A 19,281-nucleotide genomic window follows, 5' to 3' on the forward strand; every position below is an offset into this window, starting at 1 on the left:
TATTTTACTGACTGCACTGTAGAGTCCTATAGCATGATAGTTAAAGTCACTCTTAATCCTGCAGCACCTGCTCTTAGAGGGACAAAATGTACTTCTTAGTGGCTTAGTAGATACCCATGAGAAATAACTTGACTAAGAATGTAAACATTTTACATCTATAAATACTGTCTAAGACTTCACTGCATTTGGAGAGGAAACTCCCTTACTGGAGAGACTATCCTCTGTAATGGGATTGGGATATATGCATCATGCTGTCCATTCTGAAAATTAAGTCAGAACATGGTTCCTTTATATCTTTACCATATGAGAATTCTTCTGTTTTATAGTGGCTGTGGTTGTCTCTGTGACATCTTTTATTTCTATGTTTTGGTGGGGTTTGCTCAGGAAATTCATGTCATCCATGGACTATAAAGAAAATTCACCACTTGCGGTTCATTTACAGCATTAGCTACCAAAGTGTTTATAAGAATTTTCTTCTGTGATCATAATCCAAATCTATCAACTGTACCGTACTGGTGCTCTCTAAAATTTGATAACAACAGGGCCACCTGAAGACAGAGTTGTTAGGCCACCCCTCAATTCGCTGTCTTCACAACAGTCTAGCTTAAGGACACTGGAAGGGTACTTGTACAAAAGATGGATAAGGGTAAATACTTGCCAGTCCTCAGACTGCTGAAGCAATGTTACTTATCATCTTCATTCTGGTAGAGGAATTAGCATTTTGTATTCCTCACAGCCGTATGTCATGGCATCTGTCTAACTGAAGATCCTGTACTTCTTTACCTGTGCTTTGTTACATTTGCCATTCCAAATGCTGTCTCCAACTCTGTCCAGGAAGCCACATATATATATATATCCCTTTATACTTGAAACTTAGAACTACTGAAACTTTAATATTTGTCAATTTCTATTGCCGTTTCACTCTTGGAAAAGTCATTTGGTCTTTTCTAATTATTGAGCTAGTTTCCAGGCTCATGTATATACCAGCAGTAATCAAGAATAACAACGTAAGGGAGTCATACTGATAAATAAAAACAGAATTTGGCCTGTTGCCTTGAAAAATAATTCTGCATGCCTAGTTACACTTCCAAATTTGGTATTTTCTAAAGCATTAAAGGTTAATGTTTTAGTGAAGGGTGTGTGGTAATGTGTGGCCAATACTTTCTTACATGGAAGAGTGCCACAGCACAGTGGTTGTCTTCAGGCTTGCTGTGCAGGAAGGTTTTCTCACACACAAAACAATAAGGAACATAAGAGTTGAAAAGCAAGCATTTCTGAAATACAAGATTTCATGAGGATTTTTTTCTGGGAACACATCGTAGTGGTGTTAAATACAGTGAAGCATATTGCGTTGTTGAAAATAGTTTTATCAAATTGAGCAACCTTCAGCATGTACTTGTCTCAGAGGTGACTCACGGGGGGATTATGGCAACTTTTCATCATGTGCAACTAGTAATGACTTAACACTGCTAACTTTAGTCAATGAGTTAAGCTGACAAGGAGTAGAATCAGAAGAACAAACCAGCGTTTAGAGCTGGAAGACACCTATGAAATCACTTAAGTCCACTTCATCCCTGCTGCTGCTGCTTTGTTCTCTTAACTACAGTTTCTATTGTGTCTTTCAGTCTATGTAATGTTTAATTAGAGTTTAAGACTAAAAGACCATATGTTTCCTGAGGAAGGTTTTCTCAGTTCTCCACAGACTTGTCTGTGTGTTATATTGCGCAGTTACTCTTACCTCAATTTTTTATTCTACCTTAGATAATTAACCTTTTTAAAATATGCTTAAAATCTTTCCCCATTTTGAACTCTGTTGTACACTGTTTAATTGAGAAGTAGACAAATAAACATTAGGTAGTCTCTGCATCTCATAAACTCCTACGTGTATTTTTTTAACTCATTCCAGTTTCACCATCTTTTCTTTTGCCTCTGAAACTGCATTGTTTGATAACATACTATTATTTACTGGTAAACTTGCTATCTTGAATGTTCCTTGGGTGTGTATTTCATTTGGTACCTTGTGTTATGAAAATAATCTCCAGATTCATTCTTCAGTTAAAAGGGGGGAAAAGAAAAAAGAGAAAAAAAAAAAAAAAAGAGTGGTTGGCATGCTCCTCCATGATTTTCGGTTTCCAACATATCCTACAATGTAATCTATAAGTCTTATGTGATCACATAGCTGCAGGCACTAGGATAAATACACCAAATATCCCCTCAAAATTATGGAAAAAATGCAAGAGGTGATTGCAATGCTCTGTCCTTCTCCTAGTTCCCTTTGCTACTTTATCCTCCTGTTAAAGCTTAATTCTTATCCACTGTTCTACCTTAAACAGCGTTCCCTGGTTAAAGTAGGTACTGCAAACAGGTATTTCAGACTATGTACAGCTCATAGTGTGTATTGCAAGAATATGTCCTAGTTTCGGCTGGGATACACAGACAAAAGAAATCTTCCAGTGGCTAATATTCATTTATTCATAGTATTTCTGGTTTTGTTTGTATATGACTGGCTCTTGGATTGTCCTGCTTGAAGAAAAAATGGATTGGAAAAGAAACTCATAGCAAAACTATTAAAAAATTTGAACCAAAATATCATTTGTAAAGGGTTCTAAACCAATGCAAGCAATGTATTTCTGTGGTTTCATAAATTTTAGGAGGATGTTACAGCAGCAGCTCAAGTACTTAATATGATTTCTGATAAAGCAGTTTGTTGTTAAGAAGGTTCCTGGCTTTTGCCCCAGTTACAAGCTTTATAGATTTCCTGTTTCCTTTTACTAAGACAAAAATACAGATGAAGGGATAGCTCTACAAGAGAATGCCTCGCAGGGTAGTGGTTATGGTCAATTACTAACAAATGAAGCACTTTCAAATATTTTTTTAAAAGAATGCTCTTACTAAACTGTTGAATGAGCTTTAGCAGTTGTTCACCCAAGTTTTACAGAGGGTACTAGAAAATTTTTCCAGCAGAAAAATCACTCTCATTGGATCAGAGTGTAACTTAAGGCTTGGGTTTGTTAGCACTTGATATTACTTGTCATTGCTAGTTATGCCTTATCTTGCAATTTTTCTGTCTGGATGTACATAATAACTGCATATTGGCAGATGGCAACACTGAGGCAGTAAACAAGTGAAATCCTTACTGTTTGTTGAGATACAGTAAGTTTGTAGGCACTGGCAGTAAGAATGACCTGTTAAGTGGGAAAATCTCATTCAAGCCTGTGATTTGGGGAAAAAATTGGGAAGGGGCTATGAAGAGGTATAATTTTCTTACTTACGTAATAAAGTTTAACAGGGACTCTTAGATTAATTTCAAAGTTGGTATTAAGTATTAGTCACAAGAATAACATGCTGCTGCTTAAATACTGAAGTTTGCTACTTAACCTGTGATATTTTTCTTTATCTGAACATGGAAACTTTTGTGTCCATGCAGAGAGTGCAGAGAATATAACTGATACGATAGTTGAATGCTAATGAGTTGATATTTGACAAATAATCTGAAGAAAGCGTAACTGTTACTTTAAGTACTTATTCTTGTATGTGGAAAGCATACTTTGAAGAATAGGCACTTCCCCTCAAGAAAAATGGTATTGTTTTGATATTAGCAAGCTTGCAGATTGGAAGATGAAAAGAACTTTCCAAAGTCCTTACAAATTTAAATGAGCATAGGTCAACAATATATATTGATTAATGTCTTCTCTAATGATAACAAGCACAGTAGGAAAAAAGTATTTTAATACGAATCAGTTTTTCTGAAATTAGCAGTTGTACTGTCAACATTGCATCTTATTTTCTTAGAAGAGAAGATGGGATTTTGGAAAATAGAAAAATGTAATCAAGCAGTGTGTATAGTATTGTAGTGTGCATAAATGTCAGATGAATCATGAAGAGAAACAAATTGAGACATATTGCACAGACAGACTTTCTATGTTGTTAACTCTTTGAAAGATGTTTTAGATAAAGACTATCCAACTGAAAGTCTTTCTAGATAGACCACACTATATGGAGAATTTGATATTTTGTTTGTAGCAAACTATCAAATAACTTGTAAGGTCTGTTACTATTTAAATAGATCCTGTGTTGATCTAAAGAAGGTTATTGGCATAAAATGGCCCTGTAATTTATTTAGCCGCTCCTGTAAATTGTACTTAAGATACTGCTAAACAAGACACAACAGTGGTATATTTTTGTTTGTTGAATAGTTAAAAAATTCAAGAAAATGGCTTATATAAAATCATACATCATTAAATGTCAGTAAAGACCCAGATTTATTTCAGAGCTCTTCAAGTTCAGGCACAGCTTAGAGTATTGTTACAGTTTTGAAGGGTTTGGGGTAAGTTTCTTCTGCATTGCATGTGACTGCTGATTTTAGGAGGAAAACCACAGACACTCAAGATCAGAATAGCATTGTTACGGATTATTGCGTGACCACATTCTAAAATTGGAAAACATGCTGCCTCAGGTTAGACACCCGCTTAGTGCTGAGCAACTTTGTGTCTAGGCTGAATGTAGATGTTAATTTTTAAATGTTAAATTTGAAAGTATTGGCCATAATATTTCAGTGCCTCTGGTGTTCTAATATCTAAAAGTTTAAAACAGAGTTTTAGGAGTCTTAATTTAGTCATTAATTGAATAATTCAGGAGAAAAATATTTTGAGATTCTCAGCTGGAACTGTGAGTCTGCGTGAAGGCTGAGGAGCATACTTCACTGGATTCGGTTTAATGACCTGCTGAAACAGTGGCTTTCCTCTCCAGTCGAAAGCCAGGTTTTCACAAATGTCTTTCTGTTTTTCTTCAGGCTACCTTTCAGTATTGTATGTGTTCAGCTCAGAGGTACAGTAGTAGTAGTATAGTAAATCTGCACAAGTAATAGCTTGTTCAAGAAGTTGAACTGCATTTGAAACAAATGTTCAATTTCTCAAATAATTGTGGGCTGGATTCCACACGTTTGTTCATTAGAATCTCTTTTAAGTTTAATAAATCTCAAGCAGTCTTTCTCGTTCCCTTTTCCTATTAATTGCATTACTGAACACAAAAGCTGTGTTATGTGCAGAATGACTGAGCTTATCCCTACTAGAAAGGAGTTATGTTTGGTATCTAAAGAACAATAACAGTTTGCTGCCTGGCTGATCAATGCTGGATCAAGTTCACATTCCCAAGCTCCCACTCTCCCACCTACATGTGTAGGGGGTGGAAACATAGCAAAGAGAGGGAGGACAGGTCCTCTTTTACACAGAAATGCTGAACTGAGACTTGCCTAATAAGGGCACAGCTGGGCTTGCATAGCAATAAACCTGGATTTTAATCTATTGCTTGTAAAAACATCCGAGGAGTAGCACAGAAGTTAGCAACTAATTAATTTTTAGCCTGCCCATTGTTTTCTCTACCCAATGGAAACAATCCATAAAGGTTTAAAATAATTTTTTTGCTACCTTGCAAGAGAACAGCTTTTCTATATTAATTAGGAAAGAGTAGCCTTTGAAATGGCTGAAATCTCTCCAGTTTGGAGTCCCTTATAAGTAGTTTTAGTGCACTGGACACAGAATATGAAGTAATGAGAAGTCAAATGCTACTTTAGGAAATAAAAATCTTTTTAGTGCAGGAGGATAGAGAGTTGGGCATGAAGCTGAGGTAAAAATTTTGTGACAGGAACAAGTTGTCACCTTCCCTTCCCAGTGGTCTAGGGTTTTTAAAAGAAACGTGTTTTACTTCCTGGAAATTTTCCCTGTTTTCTAGGCTTTTAGAAAGACATATTTGTGATTGGAAGGAATGAATATGTGAGGAAGATGTATTTCATGCATGGGTGTAAACACTTACCATGTATCTGAAGTCCATGTAGCCCTCTGTAATGCTGACCCAAAAACCTGTGACCTGCTGATTCATGCAATGGTCCAGTCAGAAACTCCAAGTGATCCTCAGGGTTCACTGCTGTTGCGTGCTCAACTGGCTAGAATTGGGGACGGAAGCTCTTGCTTTTGAGCCCAATGCTTTTTTCACACACTCTTCAAAAACACTGAGCTGCTGAAGTATTTCTAGAGAGCAGATGGTAACAAAATTTGTGTAATGGTCTTCATTCCATCTCCATCCAGCCAGTTTGCTGGCTTCCACAAAAGTTGATACGAGCAATGTCAAGATCTTTCCTGTTTTTTATTACCTTCGGTCATCCCCTTTTCATTTAGCAGTGCTTCATAAGTCAGACTGCAGATATAGATGATGCTCACCTTCTGTTTAATCATAGAGGAAATAAGTGATTCTTCTAAAACTCATTCCATCTCCGTAAGAAAGGGATTTTTTCCAGGATGCTTTAACTATTCTGTCTACTCCCTTCTAAGCCCACAGTGAAATTTAAATGCTGAAATGAAGATGTCTGGAGAAAGATAGGTTTGAATAGTCTATTGGCTGACAAAGCTATTGGCCGATACAAAAATGAGTGGTAAAGGTCATAGCTGAGCTTATGGTTCTTACCCTTAGCATATAGGCTAACAGTATTTCATGACCAGAGGGCTGATGGACTTTTGCCTTGGACATGTTTCTTTACTAGAGCTGTTGGAAGGATTTTGGTAGCCTCAAGGGATCAGTAAGACTCAGGGGTCAGTACCTCTGAAAGATGCATTTCCTTTCTTAAACAAGAAATAAAGTCTGCCTCATTTTCTTTGAGTCCCTTTGTACTGGAAAAGGAAGAAAAACACTACTTGTCACATCAGTGGTGCAGGACTGTCCAGTATCCATGTTCAGACATGTTTTTCTTTGTTTTTCTCTGTAATTTAAACAACAACAACAAAACACAACAAAGGGCTTTCAAAGACCTGTGTAGTTTGGCCAGCCAGCAGCTATCCACTGCCTACCAAGATCTTGGTGTTAGATGGAGCCAAAGTGAATTTTATAGAGGATTCTCTTATGTTAAAGAAACTTGAGTCCTAATCTTTGTCCTCTGGGTTCAAAATGTCTGGATTCAAATTACTTTTAAATTGACAGAGTGCAGGGCCAACCTAAAATCTGAGGTCTTATTTCCATACATGATTGTACTGAAAAGTGTTAAATCTTCTAAATATTATCTTGCTACTTGTAGAGGAAGGTGATGCTGTAATTTGCAGTCTGGATGGTGTTGAAATTTTGCAGCACATTGGAATGCTTCACAAGCAGAAAGGCCTAAATATAAAAACAATAATCTACTTTTCCAGTTGCTCCAGAGAGGCACCTGTACAGTAGTGAGAGCACCTGGTGAAATCAGGAGAGAAAAAAAATGAGCATTTTAGCATACTCTAAAAATATTATTATAGTATAGATAATATAATGCAATATGATACAAAAATTATGTATCATTGTATGTTACACACTATTATTTAGTAATAAGTAATAAGCATATTATTTAGAGATCCTGTGGTCATGTGGTCAGAGATACTTTCTTTATCAGATTATGAATCTGTTCTTCAACTAAATTGGTGGGTACATCTTTACCTGGGAACTTTCTCCCCAAAGCAGAGTTGCTAATATGGATATGAAGGATGTATCTGCATTTCCCCATTTGAAAAAAATATTCCTGCCACAGCATGTGAAAGTCACGTTGCAGTGTACTAGAAGTACATCCTGAAAGTTATTGTTTCAACAGGTTTTTGTCTCTTGGAGGTAGAGATATTTTCAGGAGGGGAAAGTTTGACTTGAACATAATGTCTCTGTAGGGGTGTTACATTGAAGAATATCAGACACAACACACTGATCTTAAAAGCGTGTGTTTACACCACCACAGACACTTTTGGAGGAATTAGAACATTTTGGTTCATGGTATCAATATAAATGACCATCTTTCCTAAGATATGGATAATGTCAGAACAACTTTATTTTCCATTTCGGTGAATAAAGCTGTCCCCATGAAAACTGCATAAAATCAGCTGGAGGACTTGCTGTTCTTACAGGAGCATATTCTGGGCTGGATTTCTTTTTCAGTCATTTTGATCTGCTGCTGATATACTGCTTCTTGCAGTGTGGATGCACCAGCCATCTTGCTATTTTCAGTTGTAGCCCACTGCTTCCTTAGTCTGTCTGCCAAATTCCGATAACAGTAGTGTTTTAAAATCCTTCCAGTTGTTGCCCTTGGGGAATACAGTCAAATGCTGCAAGCCGTTATTAATCATCTAGTGAGCTACTGAATAAAATACTTTCCTGTATTTTCATTTTCTGAACTTTTTTACAAAAGATTGGAAGCCAGGTCTCTTCTGCTGAAGCAGTTTTCAGGTCATACAGACTGTTCTGAGGGCACATCATATTCTGTTTCCAAGTAAGTTAATTTTCCAACTTAAATTACTCTTCTTTTTTTTCCTATAAATATTCTGTGTGGTAGGAAAACAGTTATGTATCTTGCATTTTATTGTAGTTCCTTTAAACTGTCCTTTACTGATATCAGAGAGGTGATGGCATCACCCTTCAAAAGTAGACAGTACCATAGAACGAAACTAGGGGGAGTCCATTTTTTGTTTTATGTTACATGGGAAGGTATAGAAAGGTACAAAATTGCAATTGTAGACTGGTGAAATTAGCTACATTCTCTAGGAGAAAATGACTTGACAGTAACATCTTTAGACTTTTCTGGGTGCTTGCTGGTGTCCACATAGATCTGAATATATAAATGTGGGTGTGTATACATGGTGTAAAATTCAGTAATTGAGAGGAAAATAAAATCTCTAGAAATGAGAGGTTGGAAAATGACTCGACTGCATTAGTTATTGATTTCCTCTGCTTTGCAGAAGCTCTTCTGAAATTCTTTTGCAGTAAATACTTTTATTCCTCCATTTTGAATTTTTTCTTTTTGCCTTCCAGTATCTGAGGAATGCTGGCAAGCCAAAACAAAATGGCACTGATTCAGTGTTAACCTTAGATAAAACAACCTTCTTAGTTTATCAGTATTGAATGGTTTAGCATTAGAGTAGCACAGACCAGCTGAAGTTGTAAACGACTTCTGCAAAGGAAAAGTGCATGATTATAATTTTTATTGAGTTATGAAATACCAATGGTAGCCATCACAGCCTGAACAATTTAAAGCCAGTTTCTGTTTCAATTTAAAATGAAACAGTTGTCTGTTGCACAAATATCCTATTGTTTTCTAGGCTATGTGCAATCCTGAAAGTTACTTATATGTTTGGGATCTGGTTTGACTTGAAGAATAGCTGGTGTACATCATTGCCTAAGTTATTTACCAGGATATTGGGCCTGTCTTCACCCAATTGGTAGAAAGTGCTACTCCTCCACCCCATTTCAAAAGTCAGTTATATTTAATCCTGCTGCAGCAAGAATGAAGGATCCTAGCATGCTTTGGCATGTAGAAATGCTCATTCCCAATCTGAGTTTTGCATAGGACAGGTCCATTAGCAGTCTCTGAAAGTATTCCCAAGTAAAGAAGGACATGGAGGATGGACTGATCTTAATTTCTTTTGTGAGGGGATGCAGGTACGGCAGTTAGTGTCACGAGGACAGCAAATGGGACAGTTGATGGAGGGTGATGCAGCCCTTCTCCCTTCAAGTTGGGTGTGCCGTCACCCTTTTATTTAGTGTATGTAAGCTCCTTCCATTTGGAGTATGGAAGAATACAGCAGGAGGAAAACTGTTCTTAAAAACTTCCCTTCTCCCCTCCCTCTCTCCCTTTCCCCACTCCCCTCCTCTTTTCCTCTTCCCTGCTCTCTCTCCTGTTCCCAATTTTCCCAGCAAAATTTCCTAGTCCGGTCATGAGCTAAATCTTATTGAAGCATCAGTAAGTAGAGTTCACAGTTGACTGCACAGCCGGTGTGCAGTGACCACTGCTTGTTAGGCCCACCCTGTTTCGCTGCTTTCTTTCCTCTGCAGGCTGGCTGTATGGGCATGTTGGCTCGTATCTTATGCTGCAGTGCAATCATTTTACAGTAGACTAGTGTTCAAGGTATGATGTGCACAGCAGCCAGCACCAGGGAACCCCAGGTGTTGGTTCCACAAGGTTATATCAGCATTATAAAAAGTTGGTAACAACTCCTGTTGAGTTCCCTTCAGTGCCATGCAGCTACTAACGGGAAAACAGGAGCTACCTCTAAGTTTTAACATGCAGTGTGTTTGTGAGTTAGGGATTTTCATCCCAAATCAGCCTCAGGGTCTGCAGGTCTGAAAATCAATGTCTCAGGTAACTTTTTTTCCTTGGTTTTCTCTGAACATTTGACAGGAGAGGAAGTGTAATTTAAAGGATTTAAAGTCTAGATCTGTTTCATTGTTTCTATTACCCAGTGTTTCCCATAACTTCTTCTGTGGGAATGCACGATCTGATCTGTTAACTGATCCAAGGGAATATTGTTTAGGTAGTTGCATTAATTTGTGTTTGCCATTAACAATTTTTTTGTTCATCTTCTTGTTCATTCTCTTTGAACTATGCTCTGTTCTTCTTCCTTCTTTCAAACGCACACAGTTCAAGAATCAATTTATAGGAGCTTTTGGAATTAGCATTTAGTAGAAAATCTGTTGTGGCTTTACAAAATAAAAGTACGTTGTTGACACCAGTTTCAAGTAGACCTGTTGTGAGTGTGAAATAAAAATCTGTAGGAAGATTTTCTGCTGTGGTATCTCTATTAAAAAAGTTCTTCGTTGTGTAATGCCTCATAGTGAAGTTGCTTCTATTTAAAGCACTGAGTTTGTTCTTGGCTTTGATCTACAGCTTTTGATCTTGAAAGAAGGATGTTGTGGCAGTAAAACAAAAAGGGCAGGAGAGAGGTTTTTTTCTTTTTTTAAGTGATAAAGGGATGCTGCCAAGATTTAGTATGCACTAATTGGACCTATCTTTATTTACTTAAATCTGTTTGCGAAGTCCATCTAATTTTGTATATGGAAGGGTTTGCTCAAATGCATGCTTTAATGAGCCTTATTCTTTTACAAGAGCACAGGTTTTCTTTTGAAGCTTTCAGGGAATTGTCGTAAGTAGCACAGAGTATAAATGATTTTTAAAATACTGAAAATACCTTACTAGCATCATTTTAACTATATCAAGTGTAATGCAGTCTATCCTTCGTTGTCTCTCATCTTAAATGCTAAACACAAAGCACTTAACGTTAAGTCCTAACTTAAGAATAGTGCTCAGATTTTGCATGGCTGACATTACTTGGGTCTCTCCCATCACGGGGAGTTTGAATATCCCCTTCAAAGGGCACAGAAACATCTGTTGAAGTCCCATGCCTAAATTTAATCACCGGCTTGCAGTCTCTTGTCGAAGCCAGCATTTAGCTGAGGCCTCAATGAAGGGCTTGCTGTGCTATAATACGAATGCTGCTTTGGTTCTTGCTTTTAAGGTGCATTTCAGACCCTCCAAGGTAATTTAAGAGTTGGATTCTTTAGATGTCAAGCAAGTACTGGGGGAAATCTTGAAGCGCTTAACGGCGATGATACTTTCCCTCTTGAACTAGCCCCATTAGGCCATTCCTCTGTCTGTGACGACCCGTGCCGGAGGGTGTTTATAGGAAGGCTAACAGGAAAGCGTCTTTTCCATAGTAAGGACGGGACTCAACGGGAGAGCGTCTCTCTTAAAAATTCGACTTGTAAGCCGGTGACGAGCGTGCATGCAGAGGTTTGGAAGGGCCGTCCCGTCGGGGAGGGGGTCGGAGGAGCGCGGCCGGCGGGACCCCCGCGCCTGGGCTGGGCTGGGCTCCGCTCCGTTCCCCCCCGTTCCCCCGGGGCGCGGAAAGCCGCGCCGCGCCGCGCCGGCAGCCCGTGCCCGCCGCCGGGGGGGCACCGCTGTCGGTACGTCCGGCGCGCCGCTCCGCCCGGGCCGGGCCGGGCCGGGCCGGGCCGGGGGAGGCGCGGACAGCCCGTCGGGGCCGCCCCGCAGCCGGCCGGCCCTTACGTCTTTAAGGCAGGCTCCTCCTCTCCGCGGGGCTCCGGGGGCCGGAGCACGGGGGCGGGGGACCCCGCGGAGGTGTTTCATTTCCTACCGAGGACTGCGGCGTGCCGCCACCGAGGCCGGGAAGGGCGGGATGAGACGGGACGGGACGGGGCGGGCGCGGCCCCGGCCCCGGCCCCGGCCCCGGCCCCGGCCCCGGCTGCGGATGGTGGCGGGGCCGGGCCGGGAGGTGGCGGCGGCGGCGGCGGCGCGGGCGGAGCGGGCTGCCCGCGGCGCCTCCCGTCCCGGGGGAGCGCAGCCCAGCGCATCGGGGGTACTCCGCGGGCCAGCCCGCCTCACCGTGCGCTTTCTCCCCCGTGTAGCCTTTGCTGGAGGAGGGTGAGACTTGGAAGGAGTGTCATCTCGTCCGGCAAGTGAGCGGCGAGGTGAGGAGAAAGCCTTTTCGCAGCTGCTACCTTGCCCCCCGCTTCTTTCCCTTGCAAATCGGCGCCTTCGGTTTTCCACCTGACACCTCTTCCCCACCCCCGCCACGCTTTTCCTTTAAAAAAAAAAGAAAAAATTGCTTTCGTATTAGCAATAAAAATACTTGTGTGGGGGGAAAAAACAGCCAAGTGTTACTACTTTATTAAATAATAACCCCCACCATCTAAATTTGACGTTGGTAGTCTGGAACAACATTCGAGTGGGTGGCTGGAAATAAATCTCTTACTTGAAATAGAAGGTGTAAGGGATAAAGCACAGAGATTTTCCCCAGGATTTTTGCACACTGCAATGATAACTTTCCATTTAGCAACCAGGTCTGGCATCAGACATGTTCTTTGTGCAAAAAAAAGCCTTAAACTGAAAGCTCTGAGATGAAGAACACCACCTCACGCTTTGACCGTGTACAAGTAACTAACCAGATTACCTAAAAACCATGTCATTCTAGATGGGAAAAGTGCTTTTCCTCCTTCTAGTGAAGCAATGGAAAAAATTGTCTTGAGTCTGTTTATAGCTTCTTACTAATGCTGAATAGCTGCACTCAGGTCGCATCTTCTTCCTAAAAAAGCACTATGGTTTTGAACTCCAGGTCACAAAATGGATTCAGACAAACCAGAGGATCAGAAAAAGCGGCAAAAAGAAAAGAAAGCGGGATGAAGTCGTTTTCCAAAAGGTAAGGGTTCATGATGTGTGTTTGTGTAATGGGACAAAGGACAGCAGATCCAAAATGCTTTCTGATGACGCCTTCTTAAACTCTATACAGACTTCATTTAGTGCCTTCAATGAGGTGATAGTAAAAGGGTGTTACTGATAAAGTTGCAGTGTCACCATGTAATTACAATGGAAATAAATTAATAATCTTTTCAGATGTCTATAAGTTAGGAGACAAAATTTCCCTATGTTTGTATTTAACTGGAACATTCTGAGGAAGAAAGAGTGCTTTCATCAGAGAAATCAATAGCACTTGAGACCTTTTGACAGGACCTGCACCACTATTTGCAAATTATCAGATACTGGTAGCTGAGAAACAGTTTTCACGGTGGATATTGGGACAATAATAGATGTGTTATGTACATTGAAACAAATGTTCTGACTATCCTATTGACTCTTCATTCAGAGGGTGAGTTTGAAAATGATCTATTTGCAATATAGATTTCAATTAATGAAAATGTGTCTAGATGGTTATTTTTTAAATTACTACAGAGGATTTAAAAAACTGAATACAACCTAAATTAAACTATTTTTAAATAAGTGATTTTTGATTTAGCTGTTGTGAAACATTTGTTCTAGAATGTTGAGTTGACCATTTAAATCACAATGTAGAGAGGTAAGTAATTAGCTGACACTTTTTACCAAATAGCTGGTTTCTGGCCTCTGGAGGAAAAAAACGTGAATAAAGATGCACTTCCAAATGCATTATTACAACTATGGGGGTTTTGCTTGCTTTGGTTTTACAAGCAAATTTATAATTATTTTTTAAAACCCTTGTTACCTTTAAAGGATTAAAATAGCACTGTGTTGTTTTGCTGTTTCGACAGTGCTTCTAGAATGCATGATGAATCATTGCTGTTTCTGTAGCCAAATTCTTGCTGATAGCATGGCTGCCAACTCCTGAGATGAGTTGCCTTAGTATGGGCATTGCAGTATATGACAAATGTCTACAAAGTGCATTGTTGTGTGTGGGTGATTTACCAGCTCCATGGTGAGTTAAAAAACGACCAAATAGCGTCCTTTAATTCACTACTACTTTTATTTTGTAACTGGAGTACATCGTTCAGGAAAGATGTTCTGTGGCGGTGTACTTTAGAATGACATGATCTAAACAGAGATAGCATATACTGTTCCAACAAATAATTCAATTTCTGCTTATGTGTGTTTGTTTGTTTGCATGTATGTGTAGCATTTGTATTTACAATCATTTTATTTTAAGCTGAAGATGAATTTTTTAAGTTAAAAAATGTATCATCCTGTGAATTTGTGAGCAAAATGCATTGACAGTACAAATAGCCCCAGTACAAGCTACAGTCTGCATACATTTTGAAGTAATTTTTAAACGGTACAAAGCAGGTCCCCTGCTACATCTCAACTGTAGACTTAAAGGTACCTTATGCTGTTATACCTCTCCTCATCTCTTTTTATAGGAGAAAGCTTCCTCAGTGCAAAACCCCTTTGTACTGATAAAACTCCATTTCTGTTGTTTTCCTCCTACTGCTCCAAGGTTTGAGAGTGAGAACTTCCGCATCTAGGCTTGCCGTGTTAGAAATGCAAAACCTGTAAGATGTGTAAACCTAAGATATACTCACTGTTTTCTTAAACAATAATTCTTGAGTAAGGTCTGTGAGCAGAAATGTGATTTAAAATTGAAGGCAAGAATCTGCATTGTCTTCTAATATCCGTAAGTATTAATAATTCTTGGAGATTCAGTGCAGATTCACAGCATTGCATCAGCAGGGTATTTAACCCCACGGGAAGGAAAAGGCGTAACAATAACCTTATGTTTGGTAGTGAAAGCATTGACTAGGCACTGAGGGTGGGATTCTTCATGTTCCGTAGAAGTTTGGTCATTGCAATGGTGACTTTTCCAATACCATTAGGGACAAGAGAAGAGAAAAAGGACAAGGGACTTCCCTGGTGCTGGCAGAGCTTTACTGTGTTGTCTGGCTTCAGAGTTGGTTACAGCTAGGTTTCCACTGTGGACTTACCAGTTGTCGTGGTGCCCAGTCATATGGATGTTGCTAACCTCTGTTCCACTCGAATTCTCCATTGTTAGCTGTCTCTGTATTGGTTTGTAGCAGAAATGGCATCATACAGCAGTTTAAGTACTTCTTTGGAGATAAACAGGAGAACAAGAAAGAAAAAGGCATGTAATGGAAAAGTAAGGCACCCTTGAAGAAAGTAGCAGAGGTAGGAATAAAACCATGGAGTGAGAAGAGGGAGGTGAGAAGCAGAGCAGTAAGTAAACAGACAAGTCATAAAGCTGGTACCAGCTCATATCACAAGTGTAATTAAAATAAGGATACTGACATATTTTGCTACATCTAGAAAACTGAGCTTTGTGTTGATCTTGCTTATCCTTTCAAAACAAGCACTAACTTATTAAATGTAGCTTCTAAACTTTCATGTGCCTGTGCTGTCCGATTTTCCTCTATCATTTTTTTTCTTTGTGATAGGAAGTCCTATTTCTAATACAAGATGGATGACTTTGCTATACTGAGACACCGCCAAATCAAAGCAACTGCTTCCGCGTCCAAGTACAAAATCTAGGACAGAGAGATAACTCTGTATGGAATAAGTGAAACAGAATTGTGGAGGAAAGGTTGCTGACAACTGCCGGGGAATTGCTTCTTGAAAAAGTTGCCTTCCAAACAGTTAAGTTTGTAGGAGCTGACTTTACATACTCATATATGTATTTAAAGAACATTTAAAGATACCATGTGCTGGATAAGAACTGTGTAACTGGTAGTGTTAACTGCGCTCAAGGGGCATATGAACCAGTGGGGCAGCTTGTGTAGAAAGGTGTGGTGCTGCTCTCCAGTGTGGACCCACACACGATGGGTTATAGCAGTGTAACAGATTCCGTGGGTGAGAAGGACTTTCTAGACGAGTAACTAAGGGTTCTGGTTCTTTTGTGCTTCTGATCTCTCTTTTTTTTTCTTTTTTTTTGAGCTTTGTTTTCCTTTCAAACCTTTTTGCTGCTCTGCTTCTGAAATACTTTATTTTTTCTTAGCAGCTTTTATTACAATCTTTCCTTTTCTGCTTCTTTTTCACCCCTCTTTTCTTTCTCTGTTCTCCATTGTCTGCTTCAGTCACCTTCAGTACTGTTCATTACTTTCTATTTACTTTCAGTCATTTTTTGTTTTGTACATTATCTTTTGCTCACCTTGTTTTCTGTTTATGGTTCTCTGTAGATACTCTTCTTATGACGTGTGCATGCACATACGCAGCTTTAAACACACTCACCCCTCACATTTCTGCTTTTGTCATCCTCCCTATTCTTGTACGTTCTTTACTCCTCATTTAATCTTAACGCTGTCTCTTGTCATTTAGCTGGTCAGCACTTCTAGCAATCAGTATGTGTATCAATACAGAATGTTGTTTATGTGAGAAAATTAGAGAAGGTAGAACAGAGCTGGGAAAGAAGTGGTTAAAATTAGTGTTGTTTTATTATGAAGAGTGTGATAGAAATGCTAAGTGTTACTATTATTTTTGTTGTTATACTGGACTGTGCCTGCCTGAAAAAAGATTCTGTTATCCATGCCAGTGCTGAGTGTTAGGCAGAAGAAAATGATCTTTCCATCAGACTAGTGGAATTGTAGCACCCAGTCTGCATCCACTCTGGAATTTGAGGGGAAACATATCTTTTTATTAGGACACTAACTCACTTTTACATGAAGTTCAGTGTTAAAACATAAAAGCTGCTTTGAAAGTATTCCAGTGGTAGAAAAAGTGTCATAGGATGAGATACGAAGGACACACAGTAGTTAAGGAGAGCACTGAAATACATGTGTGTGTATATATATCTACTAGGTAAGGAAGATGATTTGTAAAAATTACCAAAATTGCATTTGTCAGTTTCAGTTTTAGTTTGATTCTATACTGAGACTTTGAGGAATAATTCAGCTTTTCCAGAATAATTTCTGCTGCTTTCTCAGAAATACTGTTTTCATGTGTTTAAAGTTTGTTTGCTAGTTTACTAAAAATGTGATTGTCTTTGATGTTTTCCTATTGGTTGTTGCTATTGATCATTCTTCTCACTCCAGAAATTTACAATTGTGAGTACATAAGCTCTGTTAAGAACCTGAGCAAAAATGGTTTTGTTGAAATAGCTGTTAAGTTTCTAATAAAAAAAATTAAAAAACAAACCAGTTGTGATATGTATGACTAATGCTAAATGCTATAACTCTTTCATCCTTTAACAATGAATTACCAGTGTAATTGAAACACAAGAAACACATCTTGTAATGCATTAAAATGAGTTGTGGTGTTATACTTCAAGTAGAAAATGTCTTGAAGTCTCAGCAAAAAATAGGTAGGGAGGAGAAAATACAATGTAGTAAAAGAGAGCTTTTATTTAACTAGGGAAGTTATTCAGGATGATGTGCTTCTGCTAATTCAGGTAAAGCAATTTTAACATATAATGCATTAAAATTACTCTAAAACTTTAATTACCATGTATTTTTTATTTCTCAAAATGAACTTTTTTAGTTGAATCCACCGAACTGAGAATCAAAGCAAGGATCAAATCTGAAATACATCTTTTGAGCTTGTGCACTGTATAGTGCTTAACAGCTAAAAGAAACATGGTAAGAAGTACTAAAGCATTCTTCAGAGTCTTCAGTGGAGTTGTTTGCTGTACCTTAGCTTTCCAAACTCTATTAATCTCACAGAACTTTCTAGGAACCCTGTAAATGTATGTGCTGGCCTTCACTGATTGCAGATAACATTCAGTTCCTTTGGCAATCGGAGATTCGGATGGAAAATTCTGTACCCACCTCATGCACAAGAACTGAATTGCAGTAAATGTTGTTAAGCTATCTGAGAAGTAGAGCCTCTAATTTTAAAAACTTTTCCCCTGAATACACGTGAATATAATTTCAAGCCATTAAAACTAAACATTTTCAGCATTTTGTTTTGCATCCCTGTAAAAAATATCAGTATTTATGGATTGTTTGGAAAATGTAATTACACAGCTCAAAAAACCTGTTATTTTTTAGGGTAGTGGTACTTCTTAAGTGAACTTTGAAACATTTAATAGAAAAGAAAATACTATGTCTATGTGTAAAAAATGTACGAATTTGAGTGGAATTTTTGGGTTAGCCATAATAATAATAATTTTTAAGAAATTAGTCCAGTTCTGATGCCAGTATCAGCTGTATCTTACTTGCAGTAGTGTTGTGTCAGGATCTTAGTTTCCTTATTAATAGCACCCATCTCTCTTAGCAAGGAAGTGTTGTTGCATAGCTTATTTCACATTGAGTCTCCCAGATGGATATTATTATGTTGTCAAAGGGTGAATGTTCCTATTAGGCCACATTCAGACCACATTTTTAAATCAATGAACCAACTTATCACCATGCATATGATGATGTACATGCTCCCTTTCAGACTCTGAGATGACCATTTCTAAATTAGGAGAACTCGGGCCAGCATGGCCATGTGTTGAAATAGCTTAAAGTTTACAGAAAATTACATCACTGTTAATTATAGCAGTCCAAGCCAGCAGCCATCCTGCGCAGCGAAAGATTAAGGTCACTTTAAAATACAAGAAAAAGGCATTTTTAATGGAGAGGTTTTTTCTTTTTGATTTGTAGGAGGAATTAGTTAGATGCCTGTGATGGAACACTATTTGGCAATCTGTCTCACTGGAGGCATTTTAATGAGGCGATGTTTGTGCATGTTATCATATGATACTAACAAGATGAATTACATTACTGGGATCTACTAATGCCACTAATTTTTCAGTGTGCTGTTGTTTCTAGTTATAAAGCCCTATTTTGGGTGGTTGAAATGTGCTTCTTTGTACCTTAGCTTACAACTACCTTTTGTCTTTAAAAAAACAGGAAATGGAAAATGTGAGAACAGTTTTTTTCTTTCCAAAATAACAGAAAACCAAAAAGCATTTGATCGTTTTTAATACTTCTCAAATGTCTGCCCCCACCAGTGTTTACGCAGTGAATTCTGAGTGGTGATGTAGTGAGTTTTGGGAGCAGAAAGAAGGCTGTCCCTTTCAGGGCATTTGCAACTGGAGCGACTTACTACATTTGGAAAAAAGTAGTACGCTGCATTCAAACGCTCCATAACTGTTCTTCTACAGAATTTCCTATGGATTTTTTACTAGTTGAGAATATACACTTGTGCATGGCAGCTGAATAATCCACTTGATTTAGATGTCCCCAAGTTCTTCTTCATGTGATTGACTGTAAGGACTCCAAAGGAGGTTTAATGGTCTGCTGGCTCAAATGTGT

At 38.8% G+C, this 19,281-nt stretch overlaps 1 protein-coding gene across 8 annotated transcripts in view; it reads left to right on the plus strand.

Moving 5' to 3' along the window:
- AOPEP (aminopeptidase O (putative)) overlaps positions 1 to 19,281 on the plus strand; it is a 214,864-nt gene that overhangs the window by 121,270 nt on the left and 74,313 nt on the right. For 7 of the 8 annotated variants that reach the window (XM_069776426.1, XM_069776425.1, XM_069776428.1 and 4 more), the window contains 2 exons: positions 12,199 to 12,261; positions 12,906 to 12,989. In XM_069776426.1, coding sequence (XP_069632527.1) covers positions 12,199 to 12,261; positions 12,906 to 12,989 — 147 coding nt within the window. Of the gene's footprint in view, positions 1 to 12,198; positions 12,262 to 12,905; positions 12,990 to 15,486; positions 17,482 to 19,281 lie in introns of those variants that run through there. The other variant, XM_069776431.1, reaches the window with a different exon arrangement.

The sequence above is a fragment of the Haliaeetus albicilla genome, chromosome Z, assembly GCF_947461875.1.
Source record: "Haliaeetus albicilla chromosome Z, bHalAlb1.1, whole genome shotgun sequence".
Lineage (NCBI taxonomy): Eukaryota > Metazoa > Chordata > Aves > Accipitriformes > Accipitridae > Haliaeetus > Haliaeetus albicilla.